Source organism: Leptonotus elevatus, chromosome 1 (assembly GCF_054856555.1).
Source record: "Leptonotus elevatus isolate MCC_2025b chromosome 1, RoL_Lele_1.0, whole genome shotgun sequence".
Classification (NCBI taxonomy): domain Eukaryota; kingdom Metazoa; phylum Chordata; class Actinopteri; order Syngnathiformes; family Syngnathidae; genus Leptonotus; species Leptonotus elevatus.
Window position 1 is genome coordinate 12,130,920 of NC_141239.1, and position 21,789 is coordinate 12,152,708.

The 21,789-nt window shown below is 39.1% G+C and overlaps 1 protein-coding gene across 1 annotated transcript in view; it reads right to left on the reverse strand.

Annotated features, from left to right (window-relative positions):
• The window catches only part of prkci (protein kinase C, iota), a 39,049-nt gene extending 18,852 nt beyond the window's left edge, over positions 1-20,197 (reverse strand). The window contains exons 1-8 of the mRNA XM_086077272.1: positions 19,843-20,197; positions 10,151-10,272; positions 6,664-6,753; positions 3,497-3,547; positions 2,274-2,359; positions 1,350-1,487; positions 1,204-1,258; positions 105-160 (exon numbers count right to left, since the gene is read on the reverse strand). Coding sequence (XP_085933398.1) covers positions 105-160; positions 1,204-1,258; positions 1,350-1,487; positions 2,274-2,359; positions 3,497-3,547; positions 6,664-6,753; positions 10,151-10,272; positions 19,843-19,925 — 681 coding nt within the window. The 5' untranslated portion in view covers positions 19,926-20,197. The remainder of the gene's footprint in view (positions 1-104; positions 161-1,203; positions 1,259-1,349; positions 1,488-2,273; positions 2,360-3,496; positions 3,548-6,663; positions 6,754-10,150; positions 10,273-19,842) is intronic.
• Positions 20,198-21,789: the final 1,592 nt, after the last annotated feature.

Genomic DNA, 21,789 nt, shown 5'->3' on the forward strand with positions numbered 1-21,789 from the left:
GTTGTAGTCTGATAGGAGGTAAAATTTACACACATATACATCAAGTTTTGTTGACACAGTGTGAGCCCCCCCCCCCCCATTTTTTTTTTAATGGAACAACTCACCTCTTTTTCCTCCCCGTCGTAAGTCAAGCTTTCTCTGGAATCTTTATTCTGAGGGCCTGAGCGAGAGAGCGAGTGTGAGACAGACAGACAGCAGGAGAAGGGGAGGCAAGAAAACAGGAAGGAGAGAAAGTAGGTGAGAGACAGTCATGCTTTGTCGCTTTGTTCACAGCTCTACTGGGCCTGAATCATTTCTAATTCCATTTGAGTAGGGGGAAAACAGCAATTTTCCAGTACAACAACACTGTTGGGAATACAACACAATAAATGCCCCCCACCTAGTAGACGCCTCCCGCCCCACCCCATCTGTAACTGCAACAATTGCACAACACGAACCCATGCATAATTACTATTTATTAAAGAAAGATGTATGTCATAGTCTATGTAAAATAGAGGCATTGCTTGCTTGAATGTCTCCTTTTTTTTGCCAATGTAAAAAAAGAAAGAAGGAAATGCTTGATAAAAATGACATTAAAAACTTAAGAAAGACATTTGAAATATAAATATAAATGAACAAAACTATTTCAGTCGATTAAAAAGTCCATTAAAAAATCCAACTGCTGCATTTTTAAAATAAAGAAAATGAAAACAATGTACTTGCAAAATTAAAAAAAATTCAAAGACACATTGAAACTCAAAATTGAAAACATATCAAATGTAATTTATAGTTGCAAAATAATGAATTATTGCCTCAATGTAAAATAAAATAAATGTTTAACTCAAAGCTGAGAAATAAAGACAATGAATACTAAATATTGACAAAATACTACAATTACTGTAATATTTACATAGAAGAAAATTATACTATAATAAATGTTCTAATCAAATTGAACTTGGCAAAAAATAAACATTGAAATAAATTTTTAAAAATTAAAAGGAAAATAATCCATTTAAATAAATATTAAAAGGTATTACACATTACATAAAACACTGAAATCATAGTAACTGTGAATAATATATTAGAAATACAAAATAGACAATAAAGTCCTGAATACACCAACACCACTGAACTGAAATACTGATGTGAAAATTTGTGTCCATAAATTATTGCAATAAAAATATTCAAAAATGCCAGTAGTGATTTTTGTATGTACATCATTACCTGGCTGTTCCATTGGGTCTAACTGACTGGGTGGTTGACCAGGCATGATTGGCTCCTAAAAAAAGAACACAGCAAGTCACAGCATTAAGCGGATGTGTGTCGTGGATGCTCATGTCCAACAATTAAAAATATGAACCCCACATCACCTGGATCATTGGCCGGCCGCACTCTACAGTGACCAGCTTGTGGCACTTTTTGTGCACCAGCAGTTTGCAGTTGATGCACTTGTATCCCTGTCGGCCGAGACCCCAGATGCGGTCCGTGCAGATGGCACAATGTGCTCTCTGTTCACAACAGTGAGAGATTGAATGAGAGAGAGAATTTAAAATGTAATTCTAGGAAACTTTTCCAGTTGATTGAGACTGTGAGAGACGAGAGCTCCTTAAGAATGTTTTTTTTATTTTTTTGTCTTATGTTGTTTAGCCACAACACTACCAGGCACAAGCAAGCAGATGACAGAAGAATAACGCTATGAGTAGAATTGGTGTTTATTTACTCAAGTGTAGTATATTTAAAATCATGATATGCATGTCAAGTGAAACTGAAATTGAGGACAAAATAGCTGTTATGAAAAAATGTAGCAAGAAACGAGGTAGAAAAATAAAGTGCATACCTGCCCGGCACATAAACATGGACACACGCAACATTGTGGAGGGCCCAAAAGTAGGCGTTTAACATGCACGTTCATAAATGGAGACTAGCATTTATGAACATACTTTACTAAAAATTATGGACTAAAAATTATACTGTTTTGCAGTGAAGTATGGCACAATTAATCTTTTTCATTTATTTATTTTTTTTAAACTGTAGTTGCACAAAGTGTGGCCGGCGGCATTTACTTAACAACAGATGTGGTGAGTTGATTTATCATTGCACTGCGTGAGCAAATGTTTGGCCACTTACAATAAAATGTCAGGGTTTCATCATTGCTACATTTTCATGATGACTGAATGTTTCTGATGAGGACACCGAAGAGACTTTATAGTGACATTGACCCTTGTAAATGGTCATGCTTCCCACGTGATGCACTGTAAAAACGTGAATTGAAAGCATTCAGTGTGATGTCGCACCCTGTTAAAGCGTTTGGCCTGAAAGGCATGGCCACTGGCGAAATAGAGCTTTCTCCAGCGTCGCGCTCCTCGCCGATAAATGGACTCTGTGGGGCAGGAAGAGAAAAAGAGGCCGCGTTAAATTGGGTGGCTGGTTGGTTGGCTTCCAAGTTGTTCTAATGTCATAACAATTCCCACACATTGGATGTAACAAAGTTAATTCATTTGTTCCAGGGTCAGAAATTGAACTGTCTAGGTTTTAAGGAAGATTTTAAAGGGGAAGTCAGAAAAATTTGCTTTCACTAGTCTAAAAACGCCATTCTGATTAATTCCTTCAGTGCCATTAACGGCTATAGACGTCAAAAATTCATTTGAACCATTTCTATTAGTTTCACATTTTTTTCCACTTTTGTTAACAAGAGTATGAAAACCTAGAAAAAAAATGATTGTACATTTAGAACAGATATAAAATGTGATTAGTCATGAGTTAACTATTGAAGTCATGCGATTAATTAAAAATTTTAAAAAATCATCGTCTGACGCCTCTAATTTTTTTATATTTTCTGTTTTGTTTAGTTACTTATTTAAACTCAAGAATAATCACAAATTTTATATCTGTTCTAAATGTACAATACATTTTTTTCTAGGTTTTCATACTCTTGTTAACAAAAGTGAGAAGAAAAAAAGAAGTGAAATAGAAATAGTTCAAATGAATTTTTGACGTCTATAGCCGTCAATGGCAGTGAATGAGTTAATACTGCGGTTGTGCAATATGAATTAAGCAGACAAATCCACCCATTCTTATCTAGCTCAGCGGGCCACTTGCCATGATTGGTCGTTACCCGTTTCCTGAGTACTTGTGATGTCATCTTCAGTCGACAGCAAGTGGCAAAATGTGTTTTTATAGTTATTATTTGTACATGAAAAATAATGACGTTATCACATAAATTTTAGGCAAAATATATTCTAACTGGTGAAAATGGATAGATAAATCAAGTATCCCTGTAACATTTAGTTTGACAGTACACTTTAATTGGGAGTGGCACTAAACAACTAAAGCCTCTTTTTGGAAGAATTGTTCCGTATTTGCCAGTTGAGTTCACTGACATACCACGCTCTGCTCACATCTGAAATTGTAATTTGAGTCACTCATATCGCAAAACGCCACTGTAGAAGTATACAGTATAATAAAATAAAAGTTTATCTCATGCAAAGTAAAACAAAAACAAAAGGGTTGAACTTACTGTCTTCACCAGGACATGGCATACCGGGTTTCTCTGGTATACATGGGAACACTTGGGGAGAAAAAACAACAATATTTCAGGTCTAATGATTTTCATCAACTTAAATGAGCTCGCTCATTGAAAATGGACTTTTTAATTGCTTGTACCGTTATACAGCTAGGCTGGTTGGTCTCTGGAGTGCCTGTCCACCCACCAAGTGTGAAATTAAACAACCAAGTAAATCCTTTGTTAGTTGCCCATTGCCCAAATTGTCTCTGCGTGTGCACAAGTGGCCTTCTCGCCCTGTTGCAAATCTCAGCTCCGACCTTGGTCGTCATATTAACACAAGGTCATCCAGAGCCATTATTAAGCAATGGCCAGAATTCAGCCATACTCTATATGCGAGTTCAGTTTTGTTGACGCACACATTATCAAACAGTGTTCACTTCTGATTAGTGGCGGTGAAGTTGCCTCCTTTTTTCCACATGGCTCAGAGCACTGGCCCTCATCATCTTGCCAGCAAGTGTATGCGTAACAGCAGGCTGGATCTTGCCAGCGAGCGCATGTGCAACAGTTTGGCCAGCTCCACTGGAAAGCTGGTTCTCATCTATTCACCAGCAAGTGTGTGCTTAACTCGTGGAGGCAGCAGTCTTATAGCACAATACACAAGCTGTGAGTATGTCATCATTTCTCCCCTAAAGGTACCTGGGGGAACTGTTATGAATTATGGAATAACGCATACGCCTTTGACTTAAGCATGTTGAACACAACAGTGGTAGTAAAGACAACCTGCAGGCAAAATGTCGCCTTGGGTGTCTGACACGTTGTCAGTTCACTGCATGCTGGTTTTGCATCAGGCACGAATGACCTGAGAGAAGATGACAAATGTGTGTTTGTGGGCTCGTGAGAGACAAGGAGCTTGAGACCAGAGGCAGTGCGAGTCAGAGGTGAGGCGTGGGCTGTAGCCGGGAAGCTCGTTAGCGAGGGACACAGCATCCCCCCGCCGCGTCTACCCACCTATCTTGCACTCGGGAACCCACTCCTCACCTCTGATCCAAACAAAAAACGTTACATTAACCACCGTTTGAACACCAGCTCCTTAGTCACACACACACACACACACACACACACACACACACACACACACACACACACACACACACACACACACACACACACACACACACACACACACACACACACACACACACACACACACACACACACACACACACACACCCCACCCACACACACACACACACACACACACACACACACACACACACACACACACACACACACACACACAGACACACAGACACACACTTCCAGGCACCTGTCAATCATATGCCAGTGACGCATATGCCCACCCCGACCTCTGCAGCCATGCTGATTATTCGCCGAAGCGTCTAGAATAGCGGCAAAGTAGCCGGCGGGTCTACAGACACGTCAGGAGAAGAAAAACGGTGTTGTTCACACTTCCGTGCATCATCAAACATATGCTCGATTCCTCTTCCACCTTGCTGTGAACGACGACGTTCACACACGCACACACACATGCAAGCACACACAAATTGTAGAAAATAAAAGAGAAAGCATATCTAGTGTTGTTCCGATACCCTTTTATGGCCCCCGATACCAATACCCAGCTTTGCAGTATCGGCCAATGCCGATACCATACAGATACCTAAGGCGTTTTTTTTCTCAACATGAAAAAGCTGTCCTGCCATTGGTTCAGAGCATTCAAGGGCCAATAGGATATCTTAGCTCGGCATGCAGTGAATATGTCACACATCAGTGAATGTCATGCATGAGCAAGACACAAGATGCTGCATCCAAAGTCCTATATTAGTGTCAGAATTAATGGTATCGGTATGTTACTTGTTAGTACTCACCGATACCACTGTTTTATTGCAGTATCGGGGCCTCTGCCGATACCAGTATCGGTATCGGAACAACACTAAGCATATCAACTAAACAGAGAATGGAGCTGCATCAAATAAATGGTGCCTTTACAAAAATAGTGTTTACTTTTGCTACTTTTGTTTCCCTTTAACAATACCGATTTTAATGCTGTCACTCAATATATTTTTCTTTTTCCTTCAGCTGTTTATTTTTATTTTTTATGCAACACATACAAAAGTGAGAAGCAGCCTGTACGGTATTTCTTGTCTAATATTCACGTATTTTTTCCGAATGCATTTTTTAATCTACTTTTCTCCTTTCCTTATATTTTGTATTTTCATGGTGTTATTATTTTGTCTTTTGTAATTTGTATATATTTTTTAATATTCTTTCTTAAAGCTGCTCTATGTAGCAATTTGCCCCAAAATATCTTTACAGCAGCCTTTTTATTTGACCAGTTATGACTCAAATCTTCTAATTAGCAAATTAACACCGTAGCTATTCACAATGAGTACTCCTAGCCTCGGGTCAATAGTTTGACTGGATTTGGGTTCAAATTTATCTGCGGATGTGACATCATGCGCGCTGTGTGTATGTGAAGAAGGGAGTGTGCGGTTTAATTTATTAGCCACACATGGCAGTAGTGAATTGAAATTCAATTTCCTGCATTGAGCAGCTTTAATATTTTTGTTGTGTTTGTTAAATATTATTTTCTAATATGTATGTTTTGTCTCATCCCATTTTGCCCTAATAACTTTTGCAGTTTGTTTAATTTTATATTTTTCTCTTTTGTGAAAGATGAAAGCTTGCTGGTGTTAATGGTGGTTGATGTTAACACACAATGTAAAACGCCAAAGTCAAGCTAACAAAACTAGCATGGATGCTGTGGTTTTAAAGCCTTTTAGAAAGGCACATTTGTAAAAAAAAGAAAAAGGAAAAAAATGGTGCAGCAACACGTAGACATACAATGACAATGCTCACAGGCATATACTGTAAAAAAGAAAAAAGAAAAAAAGAAGAAAAAAAAGGCTAATGTTTAATTCTATACATTGTATTCAATTATGATTTACTGTATCTTTTTAGAAGTATGTTTTAAAAATTTTTTTTTTATTAAGTTCAATAGTGTAAAGTTTTATTTTTCTTATTTGAAAACCCGTTACTAATGATCTTGCATGAGCTAAGCAGAAACATTTAGGCCAATGTGCACAGCTCCAACATGAGTAAATTGTGTTTTGCCACGAAATTATGTTCAGGGGGGGAAAAAAATGCAGCGCAAGGCTCACCGTGAATAATGAGCTCAGAGTCCTTGTTGAGCTCATAGAGGCGCAGCGCTTCTTCCAGCTCCAACTGAGAAGATACGGTGCATGGGTCACCTGCCGGACGATCCAAATGTTAAATCACATGACCTCACACGGACAAAGGGTTGAAGGAACAGGATTAAATTATAGTCATGACAGACAATTGAAAGTACATAATCACTCAGTTAGCATTCCCTATTGAATGGCAAAACTATCATTTAAATTGTAGCTAAGAAAAGCATTTCCATACACACAACTGACATTTTAAAGCAAAAAAAGAATCAGGTTAATTGTAATGAGGAGGGGGGAAAAAAGGAAAATAATAAAATAATTATGAGCTAAAAATATATCCGGCCATCGGTGTTAAAGGTTGTGAGGATAAAAGCTGTGCTGTTCTGACATTTAAAAAAAAAAGCAACAAATACATTGGAGGTGACGTGTAAAATTAAAGGACAATTTGTCAAAGTTTGCTGCTGAAGAAATTATTTTCAATGAGTGGGAAATGCACGGCTGTAGACAACAACAATGTAGCTCACAGATCCTCTGTCTTTTCTCGTGCATTCTGTGTAGAGTAGCACTACTTTGTGCTAGGGGGTTGTCGCGGATGCACATTCATCTACTGGCGGCAGATGTCTAACCGGTGGCATCCAACCAAATAGGGGATCGAACCGTGGCACACCATCACCGGTTTGGGAGTGCAGAGTGATGGCAACCTGCCCCTGCCCCCCCCCCCCCACACACACACACACACACTTTCACTACACTCTCAGTGGTCTGCCACCTAAGACTTGCATCACCCACGCAAAATAGGCATAACAATATGTCTGCTTTGTTCCGAGTTGTCCCCCCCCCCCAAATATAATAAGTATACATAACATTTTAGTTATCTTGAGGAGGGCTAACTCCGCATGCTCTATCGATGTCAGGAGAGATGCTGTAGCACTTCATTACAAGCATCAAGCAGCTTTTCTTGCTCAGACAGGCTAATGAAGGCACTGATTATATATGGCGGTTGAGTCTAATTAGTTTTGTCATGCTGACCTTCGGGCTGAGCGGAGAGAACCGACGGCTCCATCTCGGCTGTTGCGCCGCCGCTGTTGCTAAATGGCTGACAACGAGCAATTGTTCTGTTAGTTATCGTTCGAAATTGTAGATATTGTTAACAACAGTACATTTTCATTCATACTTGGACTCGTAAAAATGCTCCAATACTACAACACCCAATACTAAACTATATTAAAGGTTTGCATTTTTTTTAAACAATATTTGATTGTGTGTAACAGAAAACTGCTATATTTGAGTAAAACCAGGGCTCTACGCTCAATTTTGGACTGGTAGAACTGGTGCGGCCAACCATTCACAAATCTTTTTTGGAAGAGGACTTTTCATATGCATGTGTGTGTGTGTGTGTGTGTGTGTGTGTGTGTGTGTGTGTGTGTGTGTGTGTGTGTGTGTGTGTGTGTGTGTGTGTGTGTGTGTGTGTGTGTGTGTGTGTGTGTAGCTCACAAAAAGTCTCCCGTTGCCTTCACGGTCCTGGAAACCACCGTTTACGTTGTGGGGAATTAGGAATATTTGGCACATTGTCTGGCAACACGCCACCAATGCGGAGAGAAAATAAACCTTACCTTACCAAATAATACAAGGAGCGCAAATGCCTTGGAAGGCTTTTATTTTGAAGTTGTTAAAGGTAGGGTGTCGCCTGTCGCGACGCAAAAGATGACTTGATTCGTGAAATTGGTATCGTTCGGTACCGTATCGATTCCCATGTACCGGGAATGTTTCCATCTTTACTGACAGAGTGCACACTCCTTTTTTGTGACAATATGAATAACCGAAAAACGCTCTGTTTCCCAACGGTTGGAGTGAAGCAGAGTATGCTCGAAGTGTAGGGACGTAAATTGCTTAGGAGACTTGGCGATTCGATCTTTATCGCGATTCATATGTCACGATTCGATTCGATTAATCCCGATACGAATCTATAAATTGATTCTTGCGATTTTTTAAAACTCAAATTTAGAAAATACTCATCAGTAAACTTGTACATGTAACACTAAGATTTTTATGAAAATGTATTTATTTATCTGAAATTTCAGGCTTATAGCTGTGAGCCACTGTATTTAACAAACAATCTGTTGCAATGTTTCATGTTTGAATAGCATTGAAATAAAATATTAAGGCTTAATGTCCCATTAACATAACATTCTTCCATGCTTAACATGTGAACCCTAACCCGAATTAAGATGTTTTGTTAAATATTTTTATAAAATAAACATCGCATATCGATTCGAGAATTGCGCGCTGTAATATTTCGATATATTGACGAATAAAAAAATTTAACACCCCTATCTGAGTGTATTTCTTGGTGATCCTCAGCACATGCAAGTTTGTTGTGATAGGCCCATTAGCCATACTGTTAGCTAGTCTCAAGTGACCAGCCTCCTTCAGCCTGCGTGATAAGGTTAGCATCTCATGATGTGAACGTGGAAGTGTCTGTCTGCCGCCATAATGAGAGATAGCAGCAAACTTTGATGTGAAGAATGAAAAGGTCGACCATTTCCAGCTACTACAGCAGTCAGAATGAAAAAAAAAAAAGATACACAGTGATTTGTAACATGTCGCCGTGGAATATGTTATTTGTAAACTGTCCTCAACACAGGCGGTAGGTACAGCCGTTAGCGCCATTATAGTATATACTATATATATTATAGTATATAGAAGAGTGTGTGTTTGCTAAACTTGGTGAGGGTTTCACGTGTGTGTTGCTGAGCGTTACTTCTCTTTTGAAAAGAACTCTTTCGCAGTAGTCTTTCTCATGCAGTCACAAGGTTATCCTCGTAAGTTTTCATAAGGTTCAATGGTAGAACACAAGTATTGATGAATTGCTCTTCACGACGACCATTTTTCTGCACGTTATTTTCACCAACGTCAGTCTTGTCAACCCCGAATTATTTCCGGAAGGATGAGACTCCTTCGTTTCTCCATTTCTTCAATGCCATTGCGTTGTCCGCTCTGCTTGGGCCATCGAGTCGCATAAATTAATCATTCCTGCTGATTGGCAGAATGAGGATTTATCACTTCCTCTTGGCGCTGATTCGCAGAATAAGGACTTCCATCATGTCCTACTACTTTACAGCCAGTGTTAAACTCGATAACGTAAAATTACACATCGTGAAATGAACTTTGACGTTAATATCGATGATGATATACATCACCCACCACTAATAGCATAACTTCTTTGCATCATAGTATCAAATCAAATTGAATCCAAATACATTGTAATGTGTTGGATCACATTGCCTCGTGATAAGGAGGTGAATCGTATCATACGGGTAATTGCGACTAAAGTATCTTTCATGTATTGTTGGTAGCGTATCAATAGATGTATTTGTATCAGCCACAGACCAGAGATGCACAACCCTATAGTACGTCATTTTGTGTTTCTCATAACTGTCAGCATGGGCTGGACACACACCTTCCTCGTCGATCCACTTCATGGTGAAGAGCTGGTCGTTGTCCATGGAGCACATTTCTCGGACTTCACCGTACAGGCCCTCATACGAGATGGACGGCTCAAAGTGGGTGATCATGATGTCCCTGCACAGAACAACCAACTGTTGTTACTAGTCAATTGTGTTAAACCAAATCCAGTTTCATTTGACAAATATAATTAAACGTATTTTTTTATATAATAAAACAATCATGAAAAATGTTATTTTGATCAATTTCACTTGGTAATTAAAAAATATACACTGGTATTTCTTTTTATAAAATAAAAAAACAAAAAGAATTGCTTTTTGTTTTTTTTAAACAAGAGCTTTAACTACATTTTCTTCAAATGCCACTCGTAATTTTTTATATATATATATCATTAAATTGTAATCTTAAAAATCTTTTTAAATGTGCATTTCATAGAAATTTAATTATTTTAAAATATCTGCCCCCTCCACCCAAGCCCGCCGGATAAGTGCAAGACGATGGATGGATGGATGGATGGATAATTTTTACATTTACTGTAATCCATTAAAAATAAATGACATTAAAATGGTGTCAATGGAAATTGGAGTAGTTCAAAATGAAATAAAAAATAAATAAATAAATGGTTTGCATTATTTAAATACAAATAATTGTAAAAAAAAAAAAAAATTGGTAAAGATCTAGAACAAGATATTTTTTTAAATCAATCAATATATCACCCCGACAAGACACATCCCATCTCTTGCAGTTGAGTAAATAATTGACCCACATCACTACATGAAGAAATTCTGAGGCGAGCTGGTCCAACCTCAGAGGTTCAGCCATTAGAGTAGACATCATACATACATCGTCCTCTGTTTCTTCCAGTCACACACCCACAAACACACATAAAGCTTTAACAAGGGTAGTAGAGGGTGATAAAGAGCGTTCACCCCTGTGGAGGGGATCATCTGTCCCTTGTTTCAACGGCCTTGTCTCTTGCTCACCCCTACCGGCCAGTCATGCTGATGTTTACGGCCTGGGAGATGGCATCCATAAGCTTTTACGCTTCTGCGGGCGACATAGGTCAGCAAGCTTGTGAACACGCGAGGTCAGGAAGGGGATGGTTTAGATTCTAGAATGTGGATATTTTTGAAGAAAAGGAGGAGAAGTGGGCGGGGGTTGAGGGGTGCCCGCAGGCCTAGGAGCAACGTACAAGGACCTGGCTTTTACTAACATGCTACAAAATGGAGCCTGCGGTTCTTTATTAACTTGAGAGCTTTATGGTAAGATGACCATGAATAAATCAGCCCAGGAGTAAGCAAGGATGCACCGGACCACCAGTTCAAGGTGAGGTTTAAGTGTGCTGGGCTCGGCATTGCGCAAATAAATAACACTGCATTGTTTGATGTTAAAAAAACAAAAACACCTGCTGCCTACACACAGCACATAATATATGATGCCATATTATGGCATCTGTAAAGCGGTAAAGTTTGTCAGGCGGGAAGATAAAAGTCAAGTTGCTCTGCCTCGTGGAGCAAGTTGTTAAATTGTGGTTACATCAACTATTTAACACAAAAATGTCATGCACTGCATTTCATCAAATAAAAAAATAAAAAACAAAAAACAAATAGACGGACGGTTCCCTTCCACTTTCAAACATTTGACACAAAAATGTCATAGGCTGAATTTCTTTTGAATTTAGATGGAATGGTTCCAGAATGGTATTTATTTGTATTTTTTTCATTTTTGATCTCCACCGAGTAGCGTCATCTATTGCAACTCGTGAGCTTGATGCTCACAAACTTGCTAGTTCTTTTTTGTTCATGTACGGCGAGGTGTGTATTGCTGTGTACCACATGCACATATTTTTTTTATTGGTACTTCCTCGTACGTGTTTTCTGGCTTCCACGTGGTAAACTAGGCAATGAAATTTAGCACCCACATTTTCAAATCCAAACAATTCTGGGAGAGCCATAATGTTAGTCCCAGTCCCGGTCCCACTCGATTCTCAATGCCCAACCCTCCCCCAATGGAACTATAAGCTCTCATTTCATGAACAATGAAGAAATTGTTAAGTAAATTAAGTTTACGCGCATTTTACCTTTTCAATACTGAGCTGTCATGTTTTCTTGACTTTTTATTCCATATGCACAAATAAGGTATACTTCTTTCTTTTAATTACAATTTCCAAATGAAATATTAAATTTACATGCACTGTACTTTTAAACAACATTCATGTTTTATACAATTACGTGCAATTCTTTTCAGATGCTTTATTGTTAAAAAAAAAACACGTGACTTGACATTCCACATATATTTTTATAAACTGTCAAAATGTACAAACTGTTCTATTTGCGTATATTTACTTCTTACTGAATCGATATTGGTGCATTTAAACTAGTCTCAGAATCAGACACACTGCCTACTTAAATAAATATAGACTCTACGCTGCATTTATTACAAATATCCAACTTGGTAGCAAGAATGTTATGTTTTTTTTATTATATTGTATTATTATTTATGTTATGTGTTGTGTGCAGTTATGTATTTATTTTAAACTCTTGACAATTTTCAAAATTGAATGAGAAAATGCACATTTTGTCTAATTTCAAGAGAAGATCATGGTCATAAAGCGTGCTCTGACAATAACGACTATAAATCCAATTTATTCCGGTGGGATAGGAGAGGGCGCGTGGTAGCCCACTCAAACGATTTGTCACTCAACATGGAGTGCTAAAACAAAGGGACAGCGTCACACCCTGTGACAGACGGCCGAAGGCACAAAAAAAAAAAAAGAAGAAAAAAATAAATAAAATAACGTGGCATTGTGGAAGCTCTGTGCAACAGTGGCATGTTGCCGACTCCGCCTCTCAACCTGCCGCTATTTTCTCACCCTCCATCCTCCAGTCTGGTGGTGTTAATTATTTCCAATGAAGGAGGTGGGTGTGGGGGTTGGAGAAGGCTGGCATCTACACTCGTACACTCTGATCTCTCCAGCAAGACAAACATGGCAGCTACATCCTCACTCGAGATAACAACGCCAGACGGCAGCGGGTGATGTTGAATTTGTCACGTTGAGACATGGGCGTCCGTCCATTCAATAGAAGATCATAGTAAACGCTCATTTCTGACTCAAGTCCAAATTGTGACTCAACGACTGAAGCCACAAGAAACAGGTAAAATATTTTGTGTTGCAACGTGGAAAATCAAAGTCTCTGGCCAAATTCTTGGGTGTGGGCACGCCTTCTTGTGGTGCATGATGTGTTCTTATGCTGCTGTGTAAACTAGTTAGTTGTGCGCCATCCTTAACCTTGAAATGTCATACATGTCTGTACCGCCGTAGAACCACAGCCTCCCCATCCAAGTATATAACATTTTAAAAAGAAGGAATGTTTAGAGTCAAAGGAAAACCTTGAGAGTATGTGGAGTGATTAATGAAGCCGAACTGCTCACCACTGAGTAAAAGCCAGCAGCTGTGGCATTAGGATGCACAGACCTGGCATTCTTCCCTACTGTACACTCAAATTAGGGAAGAGTCGGTAAGGCGATGGATGCGGGGGGGTGGGGGAGGTTGTATTTGGTAACCCGTGCCTCTGGGGTCTTAGTCGGACTCGGCGGTCCCATCTGCCTGCAGTGAAGCGATTCGTCACTGGCGAGCAGTCAAGCAGGCGGAAGGGTCAGAGTGCTTCCCAGGGTTTCCATGAGCACCTTGGACCATCCATCTTCACTGTCAAGACCACCGCACTTGCACAGGTAACGGCCACTCCTGTGAAACCAACCTATGCACTATTTTTCAAAGCAAATCTGTGAAACTATCAAACTTTGTTGCAATGCTAACCGCAAATTAGACAGCACAGGCCGAAATAAAATTCAAGCCGAAAGAGGATGTTGTGGTGACGCAAGCAAAAAAAAAAAAAAAAAAATACTGCGACAAGCAAGTGTCTGTTTGAATTAAACACCAAACACAGGAGTGAGTGTCCGCCTTTCTGGCGTTTTATGAGTACCGGCAGCTTCATTGTGCACAGAAGGAGAGGGTCGCTTGGTAAACTATGTCGAAAAAGACAGCGCTGCCGAGTACTGCACTACAGGTGAGCCACTCTTTCTCCTGCAGCGCATGAGAGCCCCTCGAGCGCTTCCACTTTTTCACTTGCATTCTGGTGGCCGTGCTAAATACTTTAGCACTATTGCTATCAACAGTTTTAAACAAGTAAACACTCACCACTATCTCGGGGTGAATACAGATCTGTACAGGACGCCGTGTGGGACTTTGCAGTCCGTTCCCAAAGCCGATTGGCTGGTGCGAAGAAATGTATTTATTTTTAAACGGTGGTGAATATGGGCCGATTTATAATAATATAATAGCCTACAAATGCATCGCACACCGCACCGCACGCATCCGTGCCCGCCGGTGCAATGGTGCGAAATATTGTACATTGACTATAAAGTGCAATTGCACCGGCAGAAAATGCTCAGTTGCTCACTCCGCATTTAGTGTCTCTGATGTCTGTGGTGTGGACGCATTTCAATTTATATTGTGCTTTGTTAAAATGCCCATGCTAAATAGGCCTAAATATTTTATAACGATATAATAAATGCAATGATAATAGAAAATTGGCATAATCTCCGTTTCGGTCCAAAAAATTCATTTCTGTGCATCCCAATTTGGAGGCATATTTTTATTTAAAATTGTCCAAATCCTCTGATTTCAGCATATCCACAGGAATTGTTCACTGATTTCTGTAGTCCTTCATAACAGAATACTGGTTATCTTCTGTGCTTAATCAAAATAAAACATTTGCAAACATCTGTTTTCACTTTGGAAAACAATGACCGAACCAGTCATACTCAACAAAAACAATCTTGCTGACTTGTTGTGACAAGTGTAAAGTTTCCATCAACCCCCTTTTTTTAATCACTATACGAATGCGAAGTACGAAATAAACTGCAATCACTGGTTAATAAACAATAATAGAGGGGGGAAGGGGTGCTTTTGTAATTCACTTGAAGACAAAATTCAAATGAATCCATTAGTCTATTAATCTATTCTAAAAAATATTCGATAGTGTCAACACTAGTACAAGCCCTGAAATTCGCCCACAACGGCAGGTTCAAAATTACTAACTTCTTGTCCCACTTCAAGCATGGGTCCTCGTGACTTTTTTCATGCATGCTCCCCTGTTATGATAGAACTGTCCAACCCTTTTCTCATTGATTGATGAAACTGGTGTTAAGGGCACCTAACAATTAACCATTTGCACCGACGTCACTGCCCTATGACGGACAGCGGGAGGAAATGATTGTTGAATGGAAGTGGACGTGACCCGGAGCCACTTAGCGACTGCTATTTTACAAATTAAAAGTTATCATTGCTCATAGAGCTATGGGATCTACGACTTCAACCGAAGTTCGCCTGTCAGTCGAAGTTGCGAATTTAGTTTTTTTTTTACAAAAATTACAACTCACAAAAACATCTGGATGTAACAGAACATAAGAACAACAGCTTTAAATAATGCAGATTTTTTTTTTATATTTCACGATTTAACAAATTTTCAACGATTCGATTTTTAAAATGACGATTTATCGAATTAATTAGATTTATTGCCCAGCCCTAGTTTGGAGTTAATTTTCTTTGTGTAATTATTTATTGTGGTATGCTATGATGCTAATACTATGTACAGTATGTATGTACAGGATGGAAAAATGAACAAGAATCCATCTCGTAAATGCAAACAATTAAAAAATGAACAGAATCGGAGAATCTTTGTGAATGTTCTGAACTTTTGTTTCGGTGCCGGTGTGGCATTAAGCACAACCTCCTGAAGCTTGTGTCATGTTGTGCTTCTTTAGACACCAAACTAGAACTGAATCAACAGCATGCAGTCAGGCGCTGCATGCCATTTTGCATCATTTGCTAAGATCAACTCGAAGTGTCCGAGTCTTCGTAACAGACGAGCAACTTCCCACAAAAGGGGGAGAAAATACCTCCACGTAATCCCACTGTTTCCTGCCCGACAACATGCCTGACACAGGAACCCTCAAGCTGAAGCAGAAGCCTTTAGCTCGACAGAGAGTCGTGACAGAGAGACAATGAAAGCCTGAGCTTATTGTGACTTACAAATGAAGGATGTGATGAGTGAGGGTAAAAGAAGAAAAATGTGTGACAGACCGAGACTGTCACAGCCTGACACCGCCGCTTCGCTGATGTAACTGGTAAAGAATGCGCGCTTTAACGATGAATTACCCAGCGTGAGGAAGCTCCAACAGAACCAAATATAGATTGAAATTGTAGTAAGAGAGCAGCAGGACGTGCTGAGTCCAAACCCAAAATGAAGAGCGGCAGCTTGCCACGATTCAAAGGCGGCCAACTTCTGTTACCACAAGGTTTATTGAAAATACTCAAATGACATCTTCAAATACTCCGCTTATGACGGTATCAACATTCGAGAGACACTGCTGCCGTAAAAATGGATCTCTGTCATAAATTATGTTACGTTTTCAGAGGCAGTTTGGCAACACACTTTTACCGCTAAATCCCACTGTGTTAAAATATTCAGAAAGTGAGGACACAATGTTTTTTTTGCACAAGTTGGTCGAAGGTGAGATCCTTGCTCAATTTGCCATAGGCATCCAATACCTGATTCGACTTCATTTCCTCTCTTGGGTTCGCATAGCTGACATTCCTGAGCACAGCATGCTCGGGATGCTTGCCCGAGACGTCACTTAATGAACAAGCGAACAAATGAGGTGTGTCCCGGGGGAGCCAAGAAATACAGCTGCTGCGCGGCGAACGGGACTCGTATGACACGTTTTTCAAGTCCCGTTCAATCGCTGGTTCCATCGCAAGGAGGGAGGTGGAAACATCTCCGCAGTGACCAGTCCTTACCGAAAATGCACATAGTACAAGGAAGAAAAAAAAAAACTTTAGAGGATTTCTATTAATACCTTTACTGCTGATCAACACATTTTTTAGTGATATTGTTGCACCTTTTAGATGTGTTATCAGCACCTGTCTGTCACACTGACATCTCATCTATGCCAATTTCACACATTTAGACCCGTTTCTCCCACTTATATATATATATGTTATCATTATTAGTCTAACTTTATCCAAGGCAGGGAACCATTTTCCTGTCTGGAGTCATTTTAGTTTTTAGAAAACTTTCTTTGACTTGTGCTACATTTATGGAAGAACAACAACATCATGCTATGCAAGAACTCATAGTTTGAATGTTTTTGGACGTTTTAAAGAACAGTGGAGGACTAGCTCAAATGAGGCAACATGGTGGGTAGCATAATGGTGGTTAGCAAGCCTGCCTCGCAGCTCCGAGATCTCGGTCCTGGTCCTTTCTGTGTGCAGGTTACATTTTCTCCCTGGTTTATTGCAGCTACTCCAGTTTCCTCCCTCATCCCAAAAACATGCATGCTGGCTTCATTAAAGACTGTTACATTGTTGATATGCAAATGTGTGATATAGAATGATTGTGTGAACTGCGCTTGACCAATGACCAGTTTGGTCTGTACTCTGACTCTTGCCCCAAAGTCAATTGCAATAGGCTCCGGTTTGCTTTTGACGAGAGGTGCTACAACTAAACATTTACCAATACATATATTGATAACTGATTAATAATTTGGAGATCCTGTTTAATGTAAATTCAGCAGCTGAGTTTACAAAAAATAATAATAATCAAATAATCGTTATCAAATCAAATTTTTTGAGCCTGACAAACTCATAAAACCATGAATCGATTATTTTGAAATGTATGAGAAAAATAGATTTTTAAAGGCCAAATGTTTTTTTATCTTACTGTTTTCTTGAAATTTACTGTTCACATGAATTCAAAAGTATTTTCTTACATTTATGAAAGACCTGACTTATTGCACTTTAAAACAATTCAGAATAGTTTTAATTTATATTTACAATTATTGAATTCGAATTATGAAAATATTTTCATCTCGTCCTTGCTGATGTCAATATTTGCGTAACACGCAAGTGATTATAACACGTGCTACTTTCATTAAACCCAGTTACTGCCTCTGCAAAATTTAATTGGGAATTTAATGTTTTGGGAGTTTTTAATCATGTCTATAATATTTAAGAAGAATTTATGTTCCACGATTAATCAATATCGGATTGAAGCGGAGTGAATCGGGAAAAATCTAAATCGAATCGAACTGAACTCTTGTGAATCGAAATTGAATTGATTGATTGAGAAAATTTTAATCGACACCCAGCCCTAGTAAATTCATCCACACAAAGTAGTATCCTTGGAATTTTGGACTCTCAGCAGTTAATATTCTCTGATTTCTGAAGTCCTCCAAAAAGCAGAACTATTATCTTCATGTTTAATTTAAAAAAAAAAGACATTGGCAAACATCTGCTTCTATTTTGAAAAACAATTACCCTTTTTGCTTATTTTGTAACATACTTTATATAGACCAAAGCAATAACTGTATCATAATCTATATTTATATCTGTATTTTGGGCGGGAAAATGTATGTAATCACCAAATGTGAACTGTTTTCATTTGTAACACATGTAACCCGAGTAGATGTAGGCTTTTCTTTTAGTCTTACTTACCAAATAGATATACCAATTTCCTCACTTGCCATTTTCTTTTTTCGGACAGTCACCGACCCCGGTGCTGGTAGCTGTAGTTAACAGATTCTGGGTGCCCACAAACAGTGCTGATAATTTGATCCTCCATTGTTCTGCTCAACAATTCCATGGCGGTGAGTCCGAAGTAAAGAAGCTAATTTTCTCGTGTTCGCCTGACTCGCATTGCGTAAAACGCATCTTTCACATCGCCTGAATTTCCACCTTTTTACGTAGCGCTTCATGTGAATAGTTCTATTTGCACCTTAATGTAAAACATTGCTATAGAAAACGGATGGGCGTTTGTTTGTGTCCTGAGATTGGCTAATGGCCAGTCCAGGTTTACTCTGCCTCTCGCACAAAGTCAGTTGAGATAAACATGGAGTCTATCCCAGCTGACTTTGGCCGAGAGACAAATGCATGCAATTTTTTTTTTTTTGTATATATGTGCCCTGCGACCAGTCCAGGGTGAATACCGTCTCTCGCTACAAAGTCAGCTAGGATAGAAGAAGACAAGCAGTATGGAAAATGGATGAGTGGACTACCTCAAAAGCTACTACAGGTCCCAAAATGGCCCATGAGCCATCGGTTGCCCACCTATGGGACTGCAAACCAATATAAACAAAAGGATTGGACTCACTTGAACGTATTTAATAAACCACCTTTCATTTATTCAACAGCCATGAGCCATTTAATTCGGTGCCATAATAATAATAATCAATAGCTGTGATTTCAGTGAAAATGGGGCTCATTGTGACATCCTATTGACAATTAGCTCCGACGGCTAACAGTTCTTAGCCCGACTTATTAGCCAACTCTCTCAACTTGATCGTAGTCAGAAAGAAAGAAGAGTAAAATCAATACCCCCACCCCCACCAGAATTTCCTTTAAAAACAACATGTCGTGTTTTTAGTGAAATTTAAACAGCGTTAAAACGGCTTAAACCACAACTCGTCCAATGGATGTCTGGACAGTTTCACCTGCCTGTCAAGTTTACCCCACACTGGGCTACACTAGCCATTAGCTTCGTTAGCTTAGCCGTCTTCAACGATAATAAAGCTCGCTACGAGTGGAAAGAGAGCGAAACATGGACGGAGGCGGTTGTGTTTTCTTACCCTTTGTAGTAGGCTTTCACCCGGACTTGGTGGGAATTCTCGCCGGGGTGGGACATGGTGCTGTCCCGCAACGTCGGCATCATAAGCTCAGCCGTGGTCAGCCAGAATTTACTGAAGCTTCCCTTCCGTCTCCGGCTCCTTTTTTTTTCCTTTTTGTGTTGTTAGTTGTGTACCACGCCCCGAAGACGGTGGCTTTAACGCAGAGTGGAGTTCGACGAGTGAAAAGCGTGGCAAACAGGGCTGTAAAAATGGAAGAAAAAAAGAATAACGCTCGTGTGAATAATTAAAAAATGACATGTAAAGTAAAGAAAAACTTGAGGGGTCCTCCAAACAACTCCCTACTGCATAGGCCCAGTCACGGACGACACCATTGCGGGAATGATACGGGGGTGACGCATAACGTGAAAAAGGTAGACGACACATTACGTTTATATTATACAAATGTTTACTCACATCTTAACACCAAAATATATCTCATCTCACAGAAACTAAGACAACACGTGCTTCAAAAGTATATCATATCGCTATAAAATATCACTTATTTTTAACCCAATTTACCGGTATTTGGAGCCGACCAACTCGAGCTTTCATGTGGATGGAGTGATTCAGGCACACGTCTATGAGCTCGGACATTCCACAAGCCCTGAGGACATGTGGCGCATTCAAGTGCTCTGGCTCAGAAGTAATGGCAACATTAAGCTAAAATCATAGCGTGTCAGAAGCGAGGGGGCTACTTTAAAGGGGGAAAAAAGTACAAAAACAAACACACGTGGGTCGGGAAATGAATTTGAAACCATCCCCGTTTGCAGGTAAACGTCCCAAGATCAGAGTTGTTTGCGTTTATTTCATGTTATTTTTTTAAAGTTTTTTTGTTCATAATTTGAGGTCAGATATATTGTTTAAAAAAAAAAGCATACAATCAAGTTTGATATAAGTTAATTGGACAACATTTAGTTGCACATCTGCTGCAGTCGCCGTGGCAACAGTTGCCTCCAAGGTGTTTCAAGAAAAATATAACACGTCCTCTTGTTTTTCAGAGGTCAACCCTGGTATTACAGAGCACCTGCGAAATCTAAATGAATGGACGTAGTTATCTAATATCTATATGGTATAGGGCAACCTGGATAAGGGTGTACATTGGGCAGGGCCAACGGGGTGGGAGCCCCAGTTATCCACCTATTGGGTGTTTTTTTTTTTTAAGACATCAACCCATGTAATAGACTGCACCGTCGATTAACTAAATGGCTATTATGTGGCAGCCCGTTAAGGCAACAGACATCCCCGGGATCTATTCTGTACAATGCTTGCTCAGAGGGTACGTACAAGGTTAGACCTTGCTGTGGCGATTTGGTTTGATTAGGTGCTAAATAAAATGTACAATTATTGATTTTCTTCTATTTTGTTGTGCTAGATAGGTAGGCACAAAAATGAAAAGCTTTTGCTTCTGCCTACACTCTTTCGGTTGTATATTTATGTATGGAATTAGTTTTTTGTTTGTTTTTGATTATGTTGAATTTTTAATTTCCCAATGAACCGAATACAATTTTCATTCATTCATTCATACAATATTTAGAGCAGAGGTCAGAGGTTATGAATAGTAAGTTTTTAGGGGCTTTTTAAAAAAAAAAGTTTTTCTTTTTTTCAGTCTTTTTCCCCTGCTTTTTTAAATTATTAAATTTTTGTATTGTTTTCTGTCATAAAAAATATATACAGTACAAGAAAAGAGAAAAAGATTTATCTGAAAATCAGAAAAATAAATATATTTTAAAAAACAAGAAAAAAATGTTCAAAAAACACAGAAGAAAAATAGAAAAGCTAAAAATATCCAGAAAAAATATTCCAGAAAACCCAAAAATATATATGTAAAACAAAAAAAAAATTCAAACTAAAAAAAAAAGGGCAAAAAAAACAACTAAGAAACCAGACTTTTTTTTTTCAAATGAATGC